The sequence below is a fragment of the Muscardinus avellanarius genome (assembly GCF_963383645.1).
Source record: "Muscardinus avellanarius genome assembly, chromosome: 18".
In the NCBI taxonomy this organism is placed as follows: Eukaryota; Metazoa; Chordata; class Mammalia; order Rodentia; family Gliridae; genus Muscardinus; species Muscardinus avellanarius.
In genome coordinates, this window is record NC_137804.1 from 48,775,473 (window position 1) to 48,800,794 (window position 25,322).

General features: G+C 50.3%; 1 protein-coding gene across 1 annotated transcript in view; it reads right to left on the bottom strand.

Annotated features, from left to right (window-relative positions):
* PRICKLE2 (prickle planar cell polarity protein 2) overlaps positions 1-24,127 on the bottom strand; it is a gene marked incomplete at both ends in the record, with an annotated part of 347,802 nt that extends 323,675 nt beyond the window's left edge. The window contains 2 exons of the mRNA XM_080715805.1: positions 23,567-23,652; positions 24,086-24,127. Of these exons, the coding sequence (XP_080571931.1) occupies positions 23,567-23,652; positions 24,086-24,127 (128 nt within the window). The remainder of the gene's footprint in view (positions 1-23,566; positions 23,653-24,085) is intronic.
* Positions 24,128-25,322: the final 1,195 nt, after the last annotated feature.

Consider the following 25,322-nt stretch of genomic DNA (forward strand, 5'->3'; position numbering starts at 1 on the left):
CTTCCCCAAAGCCCACCCCCATTCCGTCCCCCTCCCTCCTTCTCATGTTTGGCTTCCTGATTGACTTTGATATGTCTGTGAGTGTACATCATGTACATTTAGAAGTTTCTCTCTTTTCAGACCATAGAGGCCTGGCAATGCCATTTAAAAGGAGATGTGGATGCCGGGCGTGGCGGCGCACGCTTGTCATCCCCGCGCTCGGGAGGCGGAGACGGGAGGATCGCGCAGGTTCGAAGCCAGCCGCGCGCGCTGGCTTAGGAGACCCTGTTTCCAAATAAAAATGTAAAAATAGGTCTGGGAGTGTAGCCCGGAGGTAGAAGGGCTTCCAGGAACCCCAGTACCACCAAAATAAATAAATAAATAAATAAATAAATAAATAAATAAATAAATAAATAAATAAATGGAGATGTGGATGCTGGGCGTGGTGGCGCACGCTTGTCATCCCAGCATTCGGGAGGCTGAGACAGGAGGATCGTGCTTCGCAGAGAGCCGCAGCTCCTTAGTGAGGCCCTCTGCAACTCAGTGAGACCCTGTTTCAAAATAAAGAATAAAAAATAGGGCTGAGGGTGTAGCTCGGAGGTTGAATGCGCCAGGTTTCATCCACAGTACCTCAAAATAATTATAATTAATAATAATAATAATAATAATAATAATAATAATAATAATAGCCAGGTTGTAGCTCAGTGGCAAAGTGCCTGCTATGCAGGTGCAGCACTGTGGGTTCGATCCCTGGTTCCAAAAAGACACACAAAAAATCTTTTTAGCCGGGCGTGATGGCGCACGCTTGTAATCCCCATGCTTGGGAGGCTGAGACAGGAGGATCGCACAGGTTCGAAGCCAGCCTCAGCTACTTAGTGAGGCTCTCAGCAACTTAGTGAAGACCCTGTTTCCAAGTAAAATATAAAATAGGTCTGGTAGTATAGCCCGGAGGTAGAAAGCCTCTGGGTTCCAACCCCAGTACCACCAAAAAAGAAAAAAAAAGTTTTTTTAAATAAAAAGGAGAAGCGGATGGATATCCGGCGTGGTGCCGCACGCTTGTAATCCCAGTACTTGGGAGGCCGAGACAGGAGAATTGCAGGTTCGTGGCCAGCCTCAGCTACTTAGTGAGGCTCTAAGCAACTTAGTGAGACTCTGTTTCAAAATACAGAATAAAAAGTAGGGCTGGGGGTATAGCTTGGAAATAGCATGTCCCTGGATTCAATCCCTAGTACCATAAATAAATAAATAAATAAATAAATAAATAAATAAATAGAATGAGAGGTGGAGAACAAGAGGAGAGAAGCCACTTCTAGAACAGATGGGGAAGGATATTCCAAGCAGAGGGAACCACGCTTACAAAGGTCAGAAGAAAGAAGCCCTGGATTAAGAGCAGCCGAGGATGCGGTGCATACGCCATCTCTAAGCTTGTGTTGAGTGTAAACTGTCACAACTCTCGTGGAAACCCGTGCATCCCAAGCCAGGCACGGTGGCGCATGTCTGTAATCCCAGTGCTTGGGAGGCTGAGATGGGAGGATCGCGGTTCGTGGCCAGCCTCGGCTACTTAGTGAGACCTTTAGCAACTTCGAGAGACTTTGTTTCCAAATAAAGAATAAAAAATAAAGCTGGGGCATAGCTTAGAGGTAGAATGGCCCTGGGCCCAATCCACAATACTGAAAAAAAAAAAAAAAAAATCGTGCAGCCCTCTCTGGTAAAGTCACAGGTGCACGCACCAGGACCTGGCATGCCCGCTGTGGGTGCACACTCGCAGAAGCCCTGGCACACGTGTCTCGAAAGCACACCCGCAGAACCAAGCAAAATACTCTCAGGGACACACGCTTTGGGCAAAAGAGAAGCCGAGCGAGGGCCTGAGACACTAATTCCAGAGAGCGGGGCCCCTGAGGCGGGAAGTGGATGGAGTCACAAAAGACAAAAACCAAGTCCTGCTTCTAAAGCCAGGTGGCCGGCTCCTGGGCGGCGACCGTTCAGCTGTTGCTGATGCCTTATACATATTTTAACCGATATTTTTGTGCTCTCGTACCTGCTCAATATTTCATAAGAACAGCTTTCGGCTGTCGGGAAGATGGATTGGAGGTAGAAGCTGAAAGGCCAGGGGAAGCTGCTCAGGCTGGAATCAGCAGTGGTTTGGAGTAGAGGGTTCTAGGTGAGAGGCCGGAGCTCCCAGGCACGTGGAGTTGTGATTTTTCTGTTGCTGTCTGCTTGCTTTTTCCTTTCTCTCTCGACTTTTATTGGCGCCTTGTAATTATACATCATAGTGAGGTCCAAAGTGATACAGACACGCGTGAACTCGGCACTTGGTGGGTTTCCCCGGCACCCCACCCTGCTTCCCACCCTCCTCTGGTACATGGTAGCGAGCTCGGTAGTGAGACCTTCATATAGAAACATAACATTATTGAATTAATTAATTCTCCTTTTCTCCTCTCCACGCCACCCCCAACCCCCTTCTATCAAATTCTTCTTCTTTTTCTTTTTGTGGTTTTTTGTTTTTTTTTTTTTTTTTTTTTGTGGTACTGGGAATGAAGCCCTTCTACCTCTGGGCTACGCTCCCAGACCTATTTTATATTTTATTTGAAAACAGGGTCTCTTAAGCCAGCAAGGCCGGCTTTGAACCTGCGCGATCCTCCTGTCTCCGCCTCCCAAACATGGGGATGACAAGCATGCGCCACCACGCCCGGCCCCTTCTATCAAATTCTACTGGTCTCTCTCCACCTTTATCTAAAGAACTTTTTCTTTATTTCATTCTTTCTTTCTTTTTCTTTTTGTGGTACTGGGAATGTAATCCAGGGGCATTGTACCTCCCAGCTACACCCCCAGCCCTATTTTTTAGTTAGTTTGTTTGTTTGTTTATTTATTTATTTATTTATTTATTTATTTTTGGTGGTACTGGGGATAGAACCCAGGGGCTTTTCTACCTCCAGGCTATACTCCCAGACCTATTTCATACTTTATTTGGAAACAGGGTTTCACCAAGTTGCTGAGAGCCTTACTAAGTAGCTGAGGCTGGCTTCGAACCTGTGCGATCCTCCTGTCTCCGCCTCCCAAGTGCTGGAATGACAAGCGTGCGCCACCACGCCCGGCTAGTCTTTTTCTTTTTGAAACAGGGTCTCACTGAGTTGCAGAGGACCTGGCTACGTAGCTGAGGCTGTCCGCGATCCTCCGGTCTCAGCCTCCCAAATGCTGGGATTACAAGGGCGCGCCACCACACCCTGCTCTCTCTGGCTTCCTCGAATGGGAGAAAACATATGGCCCTTGACCTTCTAAGACTGACTGGTCTCACTTAGTATACTATCCTGTAGTTCCATCCACCTTCCTGCAAATCACATCATTTTTGTTCTCCTTTATGGCTGGGAAAAACTAGTGATTTTCAGCCCCGTGTGGTAGGGCACACCTGCAATCCTAGTACTTGGGAGGCTGAGACAGGAGGACCATAGGTTCAAGAACAGCCTTAGTAACTTTAATAATACCCTCATCAACTTAGGGAAACCCTGTTTCCAAATAAAAATGAAAACGAGACTGAGGATATAGCTGAGAGGTAGAATGTTCCTAGGTTCAATGCCCAGTACCACAAAAAAAGAAAGAAAATAATGTTTATATATACTATTATTGGAATATTTCCAATATCTATTATTAGATAAAGAAGAGGAACCGTATGAGGTTTGCCACTATTTGTGTTCAAAAAAAAACAAATAGTGTCCTTTGAAAGTGTGGTTCCCTTGCTTGGAATATCCTTCCCCATCTGTTCTAGAAGTGGCTTCTCTCCTCTCGTTCTCCACCTCTCATTCTATTTATTTATTTATTTATTTATTTATTTATTTATTTATTTATTGTACTAGGGATTGAATCCAGGGACACACTTGTCATCCCAGCATTCGGAAGGCTGAGAAAGGAGGATCGCAGCTCGTGGACAGCCTCAGCTACTTAGCGAGGCCCTCTGCAACTCAGTGAGACCCTGTTTCAAAATAAAGAATAAAAAATAGGGCTGGGGGTGTCACTCAGAGGTAGAATGCCCCTGGGTTCCATCCCCAGTACTGAGTGTATACAATATATATATATGCATACACACACATTCATACTGAAAACTATGCTATGCATATGATTATATACAATACAAAAGGACATGCAACTGCATTCAGTGCATAAATTTATGATCTTGTCACCAAATTCCACAGCACAGAAGGCCACCATCAGCTCACAACACATTTTCTGGAATGAACCAACTCCCTTTAGGTTTCTACTAAGTCAACTTCCCAGCATGCTCCTGTTCCTCATGCAAACTTGACCCTAAAATGTTATCTATATTTTTCTCCAGCACTTATTATCAATTTAGCACCTCACAGATAATTTGAGAACGCCAGTCAGCAATAACTCTCAGAAAGATAAGACTTAAAGACCTTCACACACAATTATCCTGGGACAGAGCCCAGCAAGTTTGACTTTCCGACTTTCCGGGGCCGGGAAAGTTTTTGGACGGTAATGACTGAAGGAGGGGCTGGAAGGCCCAGGCTGCTGCGCAGGGAGGCGCTGGGGTCTGGGGCTGGCCAGGCGCGCGTGCAGCCCCGGCCCCTCCACCTGCATCCCATGAGTGTGGTCCCTCCGCTCGCCTGCTGTGACCTGATAGGGGATTAATCCTATCCCTTCATCCACCCTTAATCCTAAAATAAGCAGTTGAAATGCATTCCCAAACAGCAGATGCGCTTTCTCAGCCAGAGAAATCAGTATTTCACAAGGACATTCCTGAGACATTCCAAATTGTTCCTCCATGTTGGGGGCAGGAGAAGGGGCTGTCTTTTAATCCCTATTATTTTCAAGTCTGTTAACTTTCCTCTAATGATATGAAAAGTTCAGGTTTCAGATACGGACATCTTTACTCAAAACAGCATATTCTACAATGGCATGCTTATTATTATTATTATTATTATTATTATTATTATTATTATTATTTTGGTGGTACTGGGGGTAGAACCCAGAGGCTTTCTACTTCCAGGCTACACTCCCAGACCTATTTTCTATTTTATTTGGAAACAGGGTCTCACTAAGTTACTGAGAGCCTCACTAAGTAGCTGAGGCTGGCTTCGAACCCGTGCGATCCTCCTGTCTCAGCCTCCCAAGCGCGGGGATGACAAGCGTGCGCCACCACGCCCGGCTAGCCTAGGGGCCTTTTACTGCCGTGCTATAGTGCTATCATGCTACATCCCCAGACCTTTTTAAATTTTGTTTGTTTTGCCTTAAAACAAGAACTTGTTAAATTGCTGAATCTGGCCTCAAACCTGTGACCCTCTTTTCTCAGTTTCCCAGTACTGGGGTTACAAGCAGGCACCACCATGCCTGGTTTAGGATTTGGGGTTTTTAACCACTAAGAACGCAGTATATCTCCCACTGTGAGAGAGTTCTAAGCCAGGCGTGGTGGCACATACCTGTAATCTCAGTACTTGAGAGTCTGAGACAGGAGGATCGCAGGTTTGAGGATACAATGCAGTAATATAGTGAAACCCTGTTTCAGAATAACAAAAAATAACAAAATAAAATAGGGCTGAGGCTGTAGCTTAGAGGTAGAACACCCCTGAGTTCAATTCCCAGTACCATAAAAAAGAGAGGAAATAAAATAGTTCGACTGTTCTGTGAAAGTCATCAAATTTATTTCTGTGCAATAAAATTAATTCCCTCGCCTCTCCCTGGCGGGGAGGCTGCTACTAGAAGAGGGTATAACTCACCGACCACACAAGGTTTAATTCCTGGGCTCAGCCCCCCACATCCAGAAGAACCACCCAAGTTGCTGGCAACAAAGAAAACTGACATCCACCCCATTGCTGTCCAAAATGCATTCTCCGGATGAAGAAATAGGGGGTCTTTAAATTTTTATTTACTTATTTATTAGCCAGGCGTGGTGGCGCACGCTTGTCATCCCAGCATCTGGGAGACTGAGACCAGAGGATCGCGGTTCGCGGCCAGCCTCAGCTACTTAGCGAGGCCCTTTGCAACTTAGTGAGACCCGGTTTCAAAATAAAGAATAAAAAATAGGGCTGGGGGTATAGCTCGGAAGTAGAATGCCCCTGGGTTCCATCCCCAGTATCACCAAAAAAAAATTATTTATTTATGTATTTATTTACTTATTCATTTTGTACTGGGGACTGAACTCAGGGGCATTCTACCTCTGAGCTATACCCCCAGCTCTTTTTTAAATTTTGATTTTTGCTTTGTTTGCAGAGCTGGGGATTCGACCTGGGGCCTTGCACATAATAGGCAAGCACTTTTACCTCTGCAACTCAGTGGGACCCTGTTTCAAAATAAAGAATACAGGCCAGGCGTGGTGGCGCACGCTTCTAATCCCAGCATTCGGGAGGCTGAGACCGGAGGATCGCGGTTGGCGGACAGCCTCAGCTACTTAGTGAGGCCCTCTGCAACACAGTGAGACCCTGTTTCAAAATAAAGAATAAAAGATACGTCAGGGGGTGTAGCTTGGAGGTTGAATGCCCCTGGGTTCCATCCCTAGACCCACGAAAGAAAGAAAGAAAGAAAGAAAGAAAGAAAGAAAGAAAGAAAGAAAGAAAGAGAGAGAAAGAAAGAAAGAAAGACAAAATAGGGCTGGGGTAGAATGCCCCTGGGTTCCAACCCCAGTACCACCTTCTATCTCCAAGATACACCCCCGGCCCAATTTTTATTCTTATTTGAAATAGGGTCTCACTAAGTTGCAGAGGGCCTCACTAAGTAGCCGAGGCTGTCCTCGAACCGCGATCCTCCGGTCTCAGCCTCCGGAATGCTGGGATTAAAAGCCTAGCCACCACGCCTAGAAAAAGTAAATGTTTTTAAAGTTGTGGATTCCTCCCTTTTTATTCCGAGTGGAGAGCTAGTTGCTTGGCCCATCACCCTTCGGTAACTTTTCTCCAGCGCCCTGTCTGACATCAACCATCGCTCCACCATCTGCTTGAGGGATTCCTCTATTTCTGCTCCAGTGTTGTCCCATTTTGGTTTCTGAAACTTTAATTTTTTTATATTTATTTATTTATGTATTTATATATTTATTTATTTACAATACTGGGGATGAAACCCAGGGGCATTCTACCATGAAGCTATACCCCCCCTGATAGGTCAGGTCCCTCTCTTCCCCTATGGAATCCCCACGGTGGGAACAGAAGGCAGAACCCTGGAAGCCAGAAGTGGAGATATCGCGAGAATCCAGGTGCCTCAAGACTCCAAACATCGCGAGACCGACTCTAAATGTCGCGAGACTACAGATGTCGGGAGAGAATCAGCATGCCTATAAAACATTGGTACTTTCCATTCCGCCTGCCAACTGGGGCTACACGCGACGGAAGCGTGGCTCAGAGGTTCCTTCCTCCATGGCCGGCTGCCTCCCCAAAGGTGCCGGGTCCTTGATTAAAGCCGTTGTTAATAACCTGGTTGGTGCTTGCCTCCTTCACGAACTCCCCAAACTATTTTCAGCGTTACACGCCCCCAGCCCTATTTTTTGTTCTTTCTTTGGGATTGAACCCAGGGGCATTCTACCTCTGAACTGCACCCCCAGCCCAATTTTTCATTCTTTCTTTCTTTCTTCTGCAGTACTGAGGATGGAACCCAGGGGCGTTCTACCTCCGAGCTACACCCCCTGCCCTATTTTTTATTCTTTATCTTAAAACGGGGTCTCACTGAGTTGCAGGGGGCCTCACTAAGTAGCTGAGGCTGTCCGCGAACCGCGATCCTCCTCTCAGCCTCCCGAATGCTGGGATTGCAAGGGTGCGCCACCGCGCCCGGCTAAATTTTGTTGTTTAACCCTAGTACCCAAGAAGCGTATTGATGTACCCTTCTCCAAAGCCACAGATGTCCCAGGCCCAAGGGGAAGCTGAAGGTCTCAAGTTAATGTGGGGCTTCATGAAGGTAAAAGGGACCAGTCACCAGCGATTCCCAAACACCGAGAGAGTTGCTGGAGAAGAGCCAGAGGCCAAGCGATGGAGGCGCAGGTGCGGAGGGGCCCTCCTGGGCACCGGACTATGAAACAAAAGACTCTGAGAAATTAGATTATCAGAGCAATTTCATAGAGTCTTCAAGAAAGAAAACACCTGCATTCCTTAAATAAGTCCCCTGGAGGCCTAATTCTCCAGCCCTGGAAGCAGGATCTCCGCTCTGAGCGCCCCGTACACGCATAATGAGCTGTCGCGAAGAACCGAAGAAGCAGTTTCTGCCTCACCAAGGAGTTTGCCAAACATAAAATCAAACGACGCTCTCATTAAATACCTTCCCGCGGCCAAATGTGTTTGCATCTGCCTTGTCGCCATGACACCGGACGGCTGAAGTGTGGGGGAACATGCATCCCAAAGCGCAGGTCCAAAGACTACGGAACCGCCAGGCACGGTGGTGCCTGCATGCAATCCGAGTGCTTGGGAGGCTGAGACAGGAGGATCGCAGGTTTGAGTCCAGCCTCAGCAACTTAGCGAAACTCTCAGCGACTTAGCAAGACCCTGTTTCTAAATAAAAAATAAAATAAGGCCAGGCATAGTGGTACCAGCTTGTCATCCCAGTACTTGGGAGGCTGAGACAGGAAGATCACAGGTTAAAGGCCAGCCTCAGCAACTCAGCAAGACCTTTTCTCAAAAAATAAAAAGGGCCGGGCGTGGTGGCGCACACTTGTCATCCCCGCGCTTGGGAGGCGGAGACAGGAGGATCGCGCAGGTTCGAAGCCAGCCTCGCCGGCTTAAGAGACCCTGTTTCCAAAAAATATATAAAATAGGTCTGGGAGTGTAGCCCAGAGGTAGAAGGGCTTCCAGGAACCCCAGTACCACCAAAAAAACAAAACAAAAAAGATAAAAAGGGCTGGGGGTGTAGCTCAGAGGTAGAATACCCCTGGGTGCAACCCCCAGTACCACAATAATAATAATAATAATAATAATAATAATAATAATGATTAATGACAATGGAGCTGGCTGCAGAAGGGAAGACTTTCCACTCCCTCCCTCGGCTGGACCCTTTTGTGGAGTTTTTCTCTAGGAGACATTATGCAAACGACATCTCTAAAATGAACTTAGACGGCCCAATGAAACGCCGGAGGTATTAGCAAGCCGAATGGAACTTTCCTTCCCAGAGACGGGTGTAATTAGAAAACTCTACGTGCCCTCCTAGGGAGCCGGAAATTGAATTGTATGTGATTCCATCCCTCACACGGGGCCCCTTCCCCACATCTCAGTAAGCGCCACATCACACCCTCTGACAGGAGCTTCGGCTTTAACATCCCAGCCCCACGACCGAGCTAAATAGACAGCGCAAAAGAAGAAATACAAACGGCCACCACACAGATGAAACCGTGTCCGACGTCATTAGCACTCAGGAAAACGCAAGTCAAAACTCTGCTGAGGGTCCGTCTAACTCAAGGCAGAATGGCAGCCGTCAAGAAGTCAGACATCAGAAAATGCCAGTGAAGCCGGGCGCGGTGGCCACGCTGGTCATCCCCGCGCTTGGGAGGCGGAGACAGGAGGATCGCGCAGGTTCGAAGCCAGCCTCGCCGGCTCAAGAGACCCTGTTTCCAAATAAAAAATACAAAAAATGCCAGTGAAGACGTGGAAAGATAAGCACTCTTCTACACTCTTGGTGGGACTGCAAATTAGCGCGGCCGCTATGGAGATCGGTGCGGAGATTCCTCGGAAAACTGGGGATGGATCCGTCACGTCATCCGGCGACAGCACCCCTGGGATCCTTCCAAAGAGGCTGAAATCGAAATGCGATAGTGATTCGTGCGTAGCCATGCTTATGGCAGAGCCATTCATAATGGTCAAACTATGGAACCATCCTCGGTGTCCATCGACAGATGAATGGATTACAAAATCACGGGATACAGACACGACGGAATTCCACTCAGCAGTCAAGAGGAACGAAGTTATGATCATTTGTAGGAAAATGGCAGACCTGGAGAACATTATGTTAAGTGAGATGAACCAGTCACCGCAAGTGAAGGGCCATGTGTCTGCGCTCAAGCAGGGAAGCTAAGGTGTGAGCAGGATACCAGAGGGTCTTCACGTAATGGAGGAGCTGCGTGCGATCTTAGGTTTAAATAATGTGTAAACTAGCCAGGTGTGGGGGTGCATGCCTACAATCCCAGTACTTGGGAGGCTGGGACAGGAGGATCTCGGGTGTGCAGCCAGCCTCAGCAACTCAGGCCCTCAGCAACATATCTTATTTCAAACTAAAAAAATAATATAGGGCTGGCGTAAAATAATAAATAAGCCGGGCGTGGTGGCGCACGCTTGTCATCCCAGCATTCGGGAGGCTGAGAAGGAGGATCGCGGTTCGCGGACGGCCTCAGCTACTTAGTGAGGCCCTCTGCAACTCAGTGAGACCCTGTTTCAAAATAAAGAATAAAAAATAGGGCTGGGGGTGTAGCTCGGAGGTAGAATGCCCCTGGGTTCTATCCCCAGTACCACCAAAAAATAAGTAAATATATTAATTAATTAATTAATTAAATAACTCAGAAGTAGAATGACCCTGGGTTAGTACCAAATAAAATAAAATAAAAATTGGATAATTATCCTTGGTGTGGGACTTGTGGTCACAGAAACGGAGCTGTGTATCATGGGACAAGAGTCACAAAAGCTCACACATACTAAGCAGGCCAGGGTGACCGAGAATAAGTACTGGCTCGATGGTGAGTGGTTCTTATCTTGCACGTGAGATTTTATGGACCCAGTGGTAGATGGCAGGGCTCCAAAGAGGTCTGTTTTTGCCTACTGGCCCAAGAGTAGAGTTGAAAAGTGACCTTTCTCCTATAGTTTACAAACTGGTTTTTGTTGTTTTGTTTTGTTTTTGCGGTACTGGGGATGGAACCCAGAGTCTTTGTACCTCCGAGCTCCACCCTCAGCCCTATTTTTTATTCTTCATTTTGAAACAGGGTCTCACTGAGTTGCAAAGGGCCTCACTAAGTAGTAGCTGAGACTGTCCTCGAACCGCGATCCCCCTGCCTCAGCCTCCCGAATGCTGGGATGACAAGCGTGCGCCACCAGGCCCGGCTCAACATTCTGTCTTTACGTCCGTTCCTTCCACCGCTTAGCTGTCATGGTTCCACCTACGCCTTACAAGCTTCCCAGGAGATTTTTACGGCTAGAAATAAACAGTTCTCCCCAGAGATCTCTTCCCCCCACCATGACTCTTACCCACAGACAGGTAGAATTCCTTTGATCTCCAGAAGCTCTGCGCACTGGGAATCCTTCCCGCTAGAAAATGCTCCCTCTCTAGAGAAATCCCTCTGAGCTACTGATTAACCGAGGTTAAAGGATAACCTTTGAGCTCTTGCAGCCAAGAGACCCCAAACTAACAAATCCCGCAGGGTCTCCTCCTTCCTGCAACCACCTCGGACAGAGGAAGAGTAGCATTCACTCAAATGCAAGCAGCGCTTGCAGGAGTGAGGATGGGGGGACGGTATTTAGAGGAAAATATGGCTGGCATCCAGGCGCTGTGCCTACCCAGCAGGCACAGAAGTCCCCTGGCGTGACTGAACGAGGATTAGTCGCCCCGCTGCAGCCCCGCTGAGATGTTTGAACAGCAGGCACAGGCACTCAGATGCTGACAGGAGAGAAGGTGGCACCCTTGTTCTGAAGGACAATCTACCAAGAGCTCTTAAAACTCTAAATGCTAAGCCGGGCGTGGTGGGCACGCTTGTCATCCCAGCATTCGGGAGGCTGAGACAGGAGGATCGCGGTTCGCGGCCAGCCTCAGCTACTTAGTGAGGCCCTCTGCAACTCAGTGAGGCCCTGTTTCAAAATAAAGAATAAAAAATAGGGCTAGACGTGTAACTCGGAGGTAGAATGTCCCTGGGTTCCATCCCCAGTACCCTCCAAAAAATAAAAAATAAAGAATAAAAATAAAGCTGGGGGTGTGGCTTGAATGTCTCTGGGTCCAATCCTTTGTGCTAAAAAATCATAAATGATAATTATAATAATAAATTTGAAGCCAGTTGTGGTGGTGCACGCTTGTAATCCCCGCGCTTGGGAGGTGGAGACAGGAGGATCGCGCAGGTTCAAAGGCCCTCGCTGGCTTAAGACACCCTGTTTCCAAATAAAATATTTAAAAAAATAGGTCTGGGAGTATAGCCCGGAGGCAGAAGGGCTCCATTCCCAGTACCACCAAAAAATAAAATAAAATAAATAAAAAATAAATAATAATAATAATAAATAAATAATAAAAATAAATAAATTTGAACCAATCAGAGGAAATAAATACAAAGCCATAAACACGTGCACCCTGGCTTAGAGTCAGTGAGGCCTGAGTAAATATCTCCAGTTCTCCAGGCTACAGGGGTCTCAACTGCTGAACTGGGTCATGGCAGACACGGCCATCTCAGATGCCACTAAATGAAGGGTATAGCTGCGTTCCAGTAAGACTTAATTTATGGGCTGGGAAAACTGAAATTTCATATCATTTTCATGTCTTTCAAAATGTTCTTCTTTTGATTCTATCCCCCAACCATTTAAAAAAGACCGAGACCATTCTTAGCCAGTAGCCACAGGACAGGTGGCAGGCTCATTCTGTCTCAATTTGCTAAGCCCAGCTCTAAGAGGAGTAATTAAGAAGTGGCTTCTGCTCTACTCTATGATGCCTGTTTTATTTTAATATCTTAATACCTTTTGTGTGTGTGTAGTACCAGGGATAGAACACAGGGGCATTCTGCCTCCGAGCTACACCCTCAGCACTATTTTTATTCTTAATTTTTATTTTTATTATACCACAACCTTCCTGTTTCAGCCTCCCAAATGCTGGGTTTATAAGCATGCGACACCACACCCAGGTTCTTAGTATCCTTAATAACAGCAATATGGCCGGGTGTGGTGGTGCATGCTTGTAATCCTAGCATTCAGGAAGCAAGAGACAGGAGGATCACTGTTCGAGGCCAGCCTCAGCTACTTAGTGAGGCCCTTCACAACTCAGTGAGACCCTGTTTCAAAAATAAAAAGACTAGACCCCTGGAGAAACCGGGGCCCGGTCTTAAGACCCTGGGTCCCAGGCGGGGGTCAGGCGGGGCATGCCGGACCTTGGAAGAGCCGGGGCCCAGGTCGCAGGACTCTGGGCCCCGGGCGGGATTGCGCGGAGCACACCAGACCCCTGGAGAAACCGGGGCCCGGTCACAAGGCCCTGGTCCCTGGGCAGGGATCAGGTGGAGCACGCTGGACCCCCTTAGAAACCGAGGCCAGGTAGCAGGAGACTGGGCTACGGGCGGGATCACGCAGAGCACACCAGACCCCTGGAGAAACCGGGGCCCGGTCACAAGGCTCTGGGCCCCGGGTGGGGGGTCAGGCGGGGCACGCCGAACCCCTGGGCCCCTGGAAGAGCCGGGGCCCAGGTTGCAGGACTCTGGGACCCAGGCAAAGTCGTGCGGATACACTGGACTCCTGGGGAAACCGGGCCCGGGTCACAGTGCTACTGAGTGCCTGATCCCACAAACTCCTCAAACCACACATACTGTCTTCACTTATTAAAAAAAAAAAAAAAAAAAAAAAAGGAAAAGAAAAGGAAAAAAGAAAAATATCGGAGAGGGGTCAAGAAGGCCAGGGCAGATGCCAGGATACTGGAGATGCAGACAAAACTTATCCAAATGAACTGGAACTTTTGGAAAAATTCCCCGTGAAAGAGGACTGCTTCTTCTCTACATTGTTAAGAACCTTGGATATCACCTGTAAGAACAGGGTTTAGCGGAGACCTAGGAGAAAGGCAGTGTTGAAAGCAGTCTCTGCGATGGCGGTGCAGACTTGTATTCAGGAGAAGCAGAAATCGGATCCTACCAACCTTATATTTTTTTGAGAAATTACACCAAATGTCGAATGCTACCGTCGCGCATGCTTAGGAACACTGGACAACATTCAGAGTGGAAAAAGAGCTTGGGAAAGATTTGAAATGGTGGAGTCAGTGGAAATGGCAGTGGCCAGTACTCAGGGGAGGCAGAGATCGGATGCATTACACCTGGAACCTTTGAAGTAATAACCCCAGAGGCAGAATGCTACCACCATGCACCCTCGAGAATGTGGGACAAATGGCTGGGCGAAGAGGGTGATCGGACTGGAGCCTGCCGAGGGGTGAAGCCGGTGACGGACACAGCAAAGCTGGGATTGGAGCCTGCCGTGAGGCAAGGCCGGTGCTGGAGTCTCCAAGGCCCGGATCGGAGCCTGCCGAGGGGTTAGGTTGGTGCTGGGGCCAGTGAGGCCAGGATAGGAGCCTGCCATGAGGCAAGGCTGGTGCTGGGGCCTCCGAGGCTGGGATCAGAGCCTGCCGAGGGGTTGGGCCGGGGCCGGGGCCAGCAAGGCCGGGATCGGAGCCTGCTGTGAGGCAAAGCCGGTGCTAGGGCCTCCAAGGCCGGGATTGGAGCCTGCCAAGGAGTTAGGCCGGTGCCGGGGCCAGCGAGTCCAGGATCGGAGCCTGCCATGAGGCAAGGCCTGTGCTGGGGCCTCCGAGGCCAGGATCGGAGCTTGCCGAGGGGTTAGGCCGGTGCCGGGGCCAGCAGCCAGCATCGGAGCCTGCAGTGAGACAAGGTGCTGGGGCCAGCGAGGCTGCTGGGGCCTCCGAGGCCAGGATCGGAGGCTGCCGAGGGGTTAGGCCAGTGTCGGGGCCAGTGGCCAGCATCGGAGCCTTCTGTGAGGCAAGGCCGCTACTAAGGCCTCCGAGGCCGGGATCGGAGCCTGCCGAGGGGTTAGGCTGGTGCTGGAGCCAGCGAGGCCGGGATTGGAGCCAGCTGTGAGCCAAGGCCGCTGCTTGAGCCAGCAACTTCCGGATCAGTCCACCGGGTAGCCAGGCCACTACTGGGGCCGTCAAGAGTGGGATCGGTACTTGCAACGCGGCATGCACAGAGAAATATCGCAGAAAATTAAAACCAGATGCTTCCCCTAATCAGCAATAACTAGGAGGAAAGGGGCAACAGGAAGAGGTCGAGCTATAGAAAGGGCCCTATAGTGATGCAATTAAGGTGACCAATCAGAGGGTATGGAATAGGGGAGGATGGAGCCTCTTTAAAACTCAGGAGGTATGCTGGGCGTTGGTAGCGCATGCTTGTAATCCCAGCACTTGGGAGGCAGAGACAGGAGGATCGCGCAGGTTCAAGGCCAACCTCGCTGGCCTAAGAGACCCTGTTTCCAAATAAAAGTATAAAAAAATAGGTCTGGAAGTGTAGCCCGGAGGTAGAAGGGTTTTCAGGAACCCCAGTACCACCAAAAAATTTAAAAAAAAATAAAAAAAACAAAACGCAGGAGGTACATAAACAAATGTATCAAAGTTAATCACCAAACAAGCATGGGATCGAGGGAGGGGGAGGGAATGGGATGGGGGCTGGATGAGGGCTGATTGGATGATGTGTGCTTGTATATCCTCTCAAGTCTTATATTCCAATGTGATGTATGATTACAATGCACCAATAAAAATAAATTAAAAAAATAAAAAATAAAACATCTTTTATTATAAAAAAATAAAAATAAATAAAAAGACTAAGAAATAGGGCTGGGGGTGTGGCTCGGAGGTACAATGCCCCTGGGTTCCATCTTTAGTACCATAAAAAAATAAATAAATACATAAGCAAATAGCAGCAATATCTATTTCAAAATCAGAGAAAATAATACAGATAGGCTGGGATGAACTAATATATTTCTTTTTCAAGAGAAAAACCCTGTGAAGTTACCTAGCATCTGTCAAATGTATTAGCAACCAGTAACCTATGTGTGTGTGTGTGTGTGTTACTGGGTTTTGGACCTAGGGGGTTCCATTTTAAACTACAGTTCCACCCCTATTTAACATTTATTTATTTATTTATTTATTTATTTTTGCGGGTCTGGGGGTGGAACCCAGGGGCATTCAAACTCCGAGCTATACCTCCTGCCCTATTTTTTATCCTTTATTTTGAAACCAGGTCTCACTGAGTTGCAGAGGGCCTCACTAAGTAGCTGAGGCTGTCCGCGAACCGCGATCCTCGGGTCTCAGCCTCCCGAATGCTGGGATGACAAGCGTGCGCCACCGCGCCCGGCTCCTATTTAACTTTTGAAATAGAGTCTCACTAAGTTGCTGAAGCTAACCTTAAACTTGTAATCCTCCTGTCTCAGTCTCCAAATTCTGGGATTACAGGTGTGTGCCACCACACCCAGTTATTTTTTTTTTTCCTTTCAAATAGCATCTCACTAAGTTGCTGAGAGCCTCACTAAATTGCAGAGTCTAGCCTTGAAGCTGGGAATCCTCCTATCTCAGCCTCCCAAGTACTGGGATTATAGGCAAATGCCACCATGCCCAGTTTCAACTAGAAACCATTTTAGCTACTAAAAATCTTCCCCTGCTGGAAGAATTTCTGCCTCTCTCTCTGGCGCGCACTTTCTTCCTCTCTCTCTCTCTCCTTCTCTCTCTCTCTCTCTCTCTCTCTCTCTCTCTCTCACACACACACACACACACACACACACACACACAACTTTCCTTGACACACTCCTGGATTGAGACCCTGTTTTTGCCTCCCTGAACAAATAATCGGTGGGAACCCACTTCTTGGCCAAATTACAACCCCAAAGGAAACCAGGCCAGCCTGGCCCACATTGCGGCCCCAGCCATCAGCTCGCAGGATCATTGCCGGGGCAACCGGGGCAGAAGCCTTCGCGGGCTCAGGCTTGGCCAGCATGCGCCTGGAAGGGCCGCCCTTGCTGCCTAGAATCAAAGCACCCCGCATAATTAGAACACTCACAAAGCCAGCCCTGCTCTGGGCTTCCCGTGTCAACCGCTGCTGAAAGTGGGCCTCCAGGAGGCTGGTTCTGAGAGCCCGCCTGCTAGTGCTCCGCTCGGATCTACATGTATCAGCAAAGCTATAACCTTAAAGGGATCACAAGGGGCTTAGAAGCCACTGGGAGCTCATTGATGTGATCTTGCCGGCCTGTCTCCACGGCGCTGGAAACAACTTTGGTCTGTTCCCTGTGTCTATGTCTTTGATGACACCACCCCTCTCATCCAGTGTGGTGAGATGTTTCCTAGACCCCCGATTCCAGACTCCTTTATTCTACTCCAAGAGAGCTACTTGCATATTATCTGAGACAGTGGTGTAGACCAGGGGTTGGTGCACATTTCCTGTAAAGAGCCACAGATGAGAGGCCCATCACTGGACTTTTATTTGTTCAGAAACATTTTATCCGTGGGCGCTGAAATTTGAATTTCACGTCATTTTTTTTTCAGTACTGAGGATGGAACCCAGGGGCATTCTACCTCCGAGATACACCTCTTGCCCTATTTTTATTCTTTATTTTGAAACAGGGTCTCGCTGAGTTGCAAAGGGCCTCACTAAGTAGCCGAGGCTGTCCGCGAACCGCGATCTTCCTGTCTCAGCCTCTCAAATGCTGGGATTACAAGTGTGTGCCACCACGCCCAGCTTCGTGCCATTTTTATATCTCATAAAATACTATTCCTTGAGCCGGGCATGGGTGTAGGTCGGAGGTCGAGAGCCCCTGGGTTCCATTCCCAGACCCGCAATAAAATAAAAATAAAGAATAAAAATAAGAGTATTCCCCTTGGAATTCTTCTCCAGCGGTTTAAAAAAGTAAAAAGCCAGTCTGGGTCCACGAATCATACGGAACTGCGATGTGGCCAGTGGGCCGTAGTTTGCTGCCTGGGTTCTAGACCTTTTGCGGTCCTAAGTGCGGTCACTCAGCCCCAGAAGCCTCACCTCGGAGCTTATTGGAAAGGCAGGATCTCCTGCCCACTCTGAAGCCACAAAACTAGATTCTGAATATGAACAAGATTCCCCCGAAACCCGCTCGCAGATAAAGTTTGAGAACGCTTAGTGAGACTTTTGCGGTCAGAGTTCGAATCCCACTGATCTGCCGGGCTGTGCGCCTTTGCAAAGTACTTACCCTCGCTGGGACTCCCTCTTCTGACCTACTAAAATGTGTGCGGATAACTACACCTGCCTCCAAGGACTGTAAGAACAAGAGACAGGAAGGATATGAAACATTTGTCTGGCCTTGCCGGTGCTTTAAAAATGTCCCTAGTATTAGAGATGCTTGCTTGCTATTTTTAAGAACCTTTTTCTTTTTCTTTTTTTTTGCAGAAATAAGAGTGTTCTTTTCGAACCTGCAAGCTCAAATCATTTCCTGTCCCTGGTAGGTAACCTAAATATCCCAAGAGTTCTTAGAGCTAACTTGAACATTAGGTACCAGGGTGAGCTGATGTCAGCCCATCCAACAGGAGACTGCACCTACAGAGGGAGACCACGCCCACAGAGGAAAGCCACACCCACACGCAGGGAGATCACGCCCATAGAGAGAAAAGCCACGCCCATATGGGAATGCCACGCCCACAGAACTTGTGGTCACGCCCACACACAGATATCACTCCCTAGAGCATATAGTCACGCCCACACGCAGGGAGACCACGCCCACAGAGAGGAAAGCCACTCCCATACGCTTGGAGATCACACCCGGAAAGCATGTAGCCACGCCCACATGCAGGGAGAGCACGCCTACAACGTATAGCCACGCCCACCGTGGGGAGGCCACGCCCATGCAGGGGGCCAAACCTATTTCACAGCAGCTCCTAGACCTCCACAACGGCCCAAAAAGGGAGCCCGCTTAGATCCTGCCAGTTGAGAAAGACAGATATTATCACATATTTTTTTTCTTCTCCTATTACTGGGGATGGAACCCAGGATCCTGTGCATTGCAAGCAAGGGTTCCTACCCAGCCAGCTGAGCCCTCAGCCCTATTGGCTTTTTCAAGAAAAGCTAAAAATCTACATTTAAGGTTAGAAATAGCTTCCTTTTTTTTTTTTTAATATGCTCTGCCCATAAGCCAAACCCATGTGGGTGGGGCTCAAGGGCCTCTAGTTTGGGACCAAGCATCGGAAGATAAGTACCGAGAGGCTGCATCTCAAGAGAAGGAGCCTGGGTCCTGGGGTTGAACCCAGCATCACTGTTCCCAGCTAGTGACTCTGGCTAAGTTATTCAACAACCAAGGGCCCCAGTGTCCTCATCACCAAGGGTTCTTCATAGGGTTAGGTGAGGACTAGATAAAAGCCTGGGTTAAACAGGAGCCCGCCGCCGGGCGTGGTGGCGCACGCTTGTAATCCCAGCATTTGGGAGGCTGAGATAGGAGGATCACGGTTCGAAGCCAACCTCAGCTACAACTTAGGCCCTTTGCAACTCAGTGGGACCCTATTTCAAAATAAAGAATAAGCCGGGCGTGGTGGCGCACTCTTGTCATCCCCGCGCTTGGGAGGTGGAGACAGGAGGATCGCGCAGGTTCGAAGCCAGCCGTGTGCGCTGGCTTAGGAGACCCTGTTTCAAAAAAAAAAAAAAAAGTATAAAATAGGTCTGGGAGTGTAGCCCGGAGGTAGAAGGGCTTCCAGGAACCCCAGTACCACCAAATAAATAAATAAATAAATAAATAAATAAATAAATAAATAAGGCTGAAGGTGTAGCTCAGAGATAGACTGCCCCTGGGTTCCATCCCTAGTACTGCAAAAATAAATAAATTAGCCAAAAAAAAACAAACAGGAGCCCGTATCCCTGGCTGATGTTGTTCTGATGTGATCAGTATTACCCAGGCAAGCACAAAGGGGATCTGCGCCGTACACATGGCTGTATCTCTGCCCCTGCTCAGGCTGCACACCACCACGCTGACTGGCCTCTCTTGCAGAAGTCCCTCCCAGCAGACACTCCACGTGTCCAGCTAGCAATCGTTTCTTCTGATCACAGCCCAAGAACTGGCCTTCACTTTTCTTTCCTTCTTTCTTTCTTCCTTTTCTTCCTTCCTTCCTTCTTTTTTTTTTTTTTTTTTTTTGCAGTATTGGACATTGAGCCCAGAGGTGTTCTACCTCTAAGCTATACCTCCAGCCCATTTTATTTTTTTGTTATGAAACAGAGTCTCACTAAATGAGCATTCTCTGCCCTCAAACCTGAAGTCCTCCTGCCTCAGCCTCACAGGTACTGGGATTACAAATGTGCGCCACCATGCCTGGTTTTTGTTTTTCTTTCATTTTGAAACAGGGTCTCACTAAATTGCTGAGGTTGGCCTCGAACCTGCAGTCCTCCTGCCTCAGCCTCCCAGGAGGTGTGCACCAATGCCCGGCAATTAACTTCTGTGCAGCCTGGCAGCGTGGGCTTCCCGTAGGCCCCCGCGAGGTGGTTTCCTCCAGGTGAGGTCCCTTGTGGGAGCGGAGGCCGCCTCTACTATCAGGCCAGCCCACAGCAGATGAAGGAAACACCTCTTACTGACAGATGTGAGCCCTCGTCATCCACAACACACGAGCCCTCGCTTGGTATAGAAACCCTTAAATATCTCCATGTTGCCATCTCAAGGTGCGTGTGACGAGGTAAACCAGGAAAACATTGTTGCCTGGGAAAAATCCCAATAATATAGAACAGGATTTGACAGGTTCTTGGGCCTCTTTCTTCCTCACAGGAAGACTCAAAATGGAGGATGCAATTGGCCAGGCAGGGGGCCGGGTGTTCTAACTCAGCGCCCCTCACTCTTCTTTATTTGTTTGTTTGTTTATTTATTTATTTATTTATTGGTACTCAGGATTGAACCCAGCGACATTCTACCTCTGGCCCACAACCCCAGCACTATTTAGTTATAGATTTATTGAGCAGGTCTCTTAAGTCACTGAAGGGATCGCGGGGATTGGCCTCCAACCTCCAAACCTCCTGTCTCAGCCTCCCAAGCCCTGGGATTACAGGAGTGAGACGCTAGCACGCCTGACTAGTGCCTCTCATTCCGTGTGCACAGGAGTCAGCTGGGGCTCTGGTTCCAGCTCGGGTTTCGATTGAGAGGGTCTGGCCAGGGCTTGGGCCTGGGAAGAGACATTTCTAAGAAGCTCCCAGCAGAAAGGGGTTGCCACTAGCTCGGGCCCCAGCGTGAGGCTGCACGCCGCCACACAAATGTCACCCCCTCAGATAGCCCTTTCCGGACCCACCATCTTAGAATGTGATTCTTTATGGACCAGGGGCCTGAAGCCCATCTGTCCTGCCCTTTGTCAAATCCCACTGGGGACAGAGGCCAACATACTGGAACACTTGCACAGTGCCGAGATTCAAGGTGACAGGCGAGGGAAAGGCCGTCCACGTCCACGTCGAGTTAAAGCCAGCCCCGCTCGGCTCACACTTCAAAGCCTCAGGCCTCCCCCTGCCCCAGAGGGAAGCTAAGTTTGTTTATAACACACTTCCCCAGAACTCCAGGGTCTTCCTGCTGGGAGGCAGGACCTGAATTCTGTCCAGATTTTAAGGGCTGCCTGCTGTGTAGACAAAGAACTAGCGGAGGACCAAGGGGAAGGGAGGCGCAGAGAGCCCGTTATAGGGACACTGAGCGGGGTGGGCGACGCCCAGGAACCACAACCTCAGGGCTCCTTGGTATCTGGGGAGGGAGGAGTTCCCCCAGGCTTTCTTCCTGCACAACTGTCCCTTTACGGTTTACTGTCTCTCCAGGCAGAGGAGGGTGCCATGTTTCTCAAAGGGCCATCAGCCAGGGAGAAAACTGGTGCGAACCCAGAAGCAGTTGTCCAAAAGGTCAGTATGCCCAGGAGCCAGGAGCGGCTTCCTCTCCAGCCCCGGGTGGACGCGCCATAAAAACCCTATTCACGGCACAGACTGTAGGCTCTCTGCTGCTACTAAGGAAATTGCTTCGGCATGAAAGCCGGTCTCGGCCTGATGAAAGGGGCTCTTTCCAAAGGAAAAGCTCAGTCGTGGGCTAAGAATACAACACTTGTCTCCCCGTTGCCAACTCAGCTGGGTGCAGGAGGCTGAAAGCCCCCCCAGAAGCCGTGGTCACAAAGATCTAAAGCGACCCCGGAGACCCAGCATACTGAACCCCTCTGGTTACGTCTCCTCCTGAGCCGTGTTTGGAAGGATCCCGAAAAGAGTCAGCAAAATTAGTGACTATTTAGTGACCAGACAAACGTCTTCAATATCTCACTTAAGGCCGGGCGTGGTGGCGCACGCCTGTCATCCCAGCATTTGAGAGGCTGAGACCGGAGGATCGCGGTTCGCGGACAGCCTCAGCAACTTAGTGAGGCCCTCTGCAACTCAGTGAGACCCTGTTTCAAAATAAAGAATAAAAAAATGGGCTGGGGGTGTAGCTTGGAGGTAGAATCCCCCTGGGTTCCATCCCCAGTACTGCAAAAATAGATAGATAGATAGATAGATAGATAGATCCCTGCATTAGGCTTCTTTGCAGTTAAGTTAAAGGGGTAACGAGGGGACTTTGCACTACGTCTCCTTGTGTATTCCTACTTAATTGCTAGGGAAACTGAGTTCAGGACTGGTCAGAGGTTGTGTGGCTGGGGACAGGGGTCACACCCCACCCCACCCCGGGGCCGCTACTCTGCAGGCCTCTCTCTGACCAGAGGCGACCCACGAGCAGAGCAGGACAGGACAGGAGGGCTGTAGATCCTCCGCTCCGTGTCACCACCCCATCCGAACACCAGCCGGATCGAACAGCAAGCCGTCCGCAGTTCTCTGTCCTCCCGGACTGTTGCACAGAATGAGGCGTCCACACCTCTTGGCGTGTCTGAAACGCTCCCACATTTGGGACCCGTGGAGGCCCAGGCTCCGGCACACCTATCTGGCTACAGCGGCGGCCTACTGACAGATGTCTAAGTCGGCCAATTACATATTTATAAGGTCTCCTGCCTGGACTCTGACGTGAAGCTGGGGAGCCATCAGGGTTGCGCTCGGTGCCCTGAAACAAAGGCTGGGAGGCCACCAGCCCCATCAGAGGCAGGAACAAAAGCAGCTGATTTCTCAAGCAGGGGCTGCGGGGCTCCCCTATAACTGGGCGCCGGGCACACGCTCCACTCAGAGCAAAGTGGAGATCCAGGGAGCGAGGGGGGGGGGACCCCAAAATAGGCTTTCCTTCTGGGGTCCAGAACCAGACCTCTTTCAAAGAGAAAAAGAGGAGGAAGGAGACAGGCAAGACAGAACAATTTTGTCGCCGGAGGAAGAAGCGGGGGGGACAGCTCAGCCCGCCTCTTCCCATCTCCGAACTGAGAGCTCGGGAATGCCCGCACCCCGACTCTCCCAGACCAGAGCTCCCCCAGCTCCCAGATAACCCTGGAAGGAAAGACACCTCGATCCCCGGGCTCCCAAACAGAATTCTTCCAGCGCGGCAGAGGCTGCTTGGAAGTCAGCACTGGAGGCACGTTAATAAGAAACATCTGGCCACCGAGCAGGGTTGACACAGAGCAGGCGGGCGGTGGTGGATTTGTGGTCGAGACCCGGAGCTGCAGGGCCGGGGGGAGATTAAAAACCCCAGGCAGGGGAGGCGCCCCTCGCTCTGGGGCACTTGGCCACCCTGGCCAAGTCAGGTGGATCTGTTGGGGGCCTGGGTACCTAGACACACAAGGGGCCGCGAAGCCCAGAAAGTTCTCTCATCTGGGGCCAGGCGGCCGGCTAGCTCACTCTCCGGCATCCTGCGGCGGCCACCACCACCACCACCTTCAATATTTGTAGCAGATGTGGCCGCTCTTAAAGGCACAGCCTCGCCTTCTCCCCCGCGACTCTGCAGGCCCATCTGAAAGGGGCCGTCCGGGGGCTGATGTAGCCCCCATTTCCCCCCAGCCGAGGGGCGGTGTCTGGGGCTTTCAGGTGGTCTCTTACCTCCATCGGTGCACAGCAAACCCGGGACACTGGTCACCGCAGGCGCTACAGGGCTGGCCTCTCTCTATCCGCCCCAGGCCGGTCAACTTCAAAACAAAACAAAAAAGAAAATGTAAAAATGTGTGACTCCGGGAGGGATCGCCCCAAAGCCCCACGACACCCCGGGCAGGACGGCCTCCCCTCTCTGGCCGCTTGGGGGTCCCGGCCGACCCTCCCTGGGCGCGGGGGCTCCGGGAGCCCAGGTGGGCTGTGCCTGGGGGGGCGCGGGCCCCCCAGGACGGCCTCGCTGGGGCTTTGTCTCCCCCGGGGCACCCTGGCCACGGGCTTCCGAGAAACAAAAGTCCACCCTGCCTGCCCCCCAGGAAGGGGGCCCACCAGCGCTCCCGGGGAGGGGGCGGCTAAGCACCCCCAAAGCCAGCCCCGGCGCTGCAGGGCGCGATCGCGCGGGCTGCGGAGGGGCCCGCCTGGCCTCACCTGGGCCGCAGGTGCGCGGGGGCCCGGGAGCGGCCGGGGACTCACCGCGCGGCCCGGCGGCCTCTTCCTCGAGCTGCGGCCGAACATGGCCGGGCGCGGGGGGCAGCGAGTCCGGGCGGCGGCCCTCGGCCGGCGGGCGCCGTCCACGCTCCGGCAGCCTGCGGGGCCCGCCCGCGCCCGGCCCGCCCCCCGCTCCACCCCGGCCCGCCCCGGCCCAGCCGCGCTCACCTGGTCCCGCCCCCAAAGATGCTGTCTGCACCGGAGGGGGGAGAGGGGGGGAGGGGGGGAGGGAGAGAAGGGAGGGAGAGAGAGGGGGGGGGGCAGGGGACCCTGCGGGCTCTCAGCCCAGCGCGGCCCCCTGTAGCTGCAGAAATCCTGTGGCGGAGAGCCCCCTCCAGAAGGCGCCCTTTAGAGAGTGCACCTTCCCAGCATCTGGGAGGCTGAGACGGGAGGATCGCGGTTTGTGGACAGCCTCGGCTACTTAGCGAGGCCCTTTGCAACTCAGTGAGACCCTGTTTCAAAAATAAAAAGAATTTAAAAATAGAGCTGGGGGTGTAGCTCGGAGGTAAAATGCCCCTGGGTTCCATCCCCAGTACTGCAATTTTCTTTCTTTTTTTTTTTTTTAACCTGGAGCCAGATGTGGCGGCGCACGCTTGTAATCTCAGTACTTAAGAGGCTGAGACAGGAGGATCGCAGGTTTGCGGCCAGCCTCAGCTACTTAGGGAGGCCCTCTGCAACCCAGTGAGAACTTGTGTCAAAAATAAAGAGCTCCAGGTGGAGCTCAGAGGTAGAATGCAGCTGGGTTCAATTGCCAGCGCCACCAAAAACAAAACAAAAAAATAGAGATGATGATAAGACGAAGGGGCACGTGCGTGATCCCAGGACTTGAGCGGCTGAGACGGAAGAATCATAAATTTGAGGCCAGTCCTGTTTCAAAATAAAAAACTAAGAAAGGACTGGGGATGTAGCTCCATGGTAGGGCACCCCTGGGTTCAATCCTCAATATCTCCCCACAATAATAATTAATAATAATAATAATAATAATAATGATGATGATGATGAAGAGGAGGACTGAGAATATTTCCTGGAACTAACTGTACAGAAGTTGAAAAATAGTTGGTGCTAATTAAGTCACTTTTCAATTATTGCAGGCAAGCTTTGAAGCTACCATACCTACCATATGTTCCTACGGTTTGCCCATCATTTCTTAGCTGGTGATCTCCAAATTAGATAACTTCTTTGTATATCTGTCTTTCTATTAATAATAATAATTAATAATAAT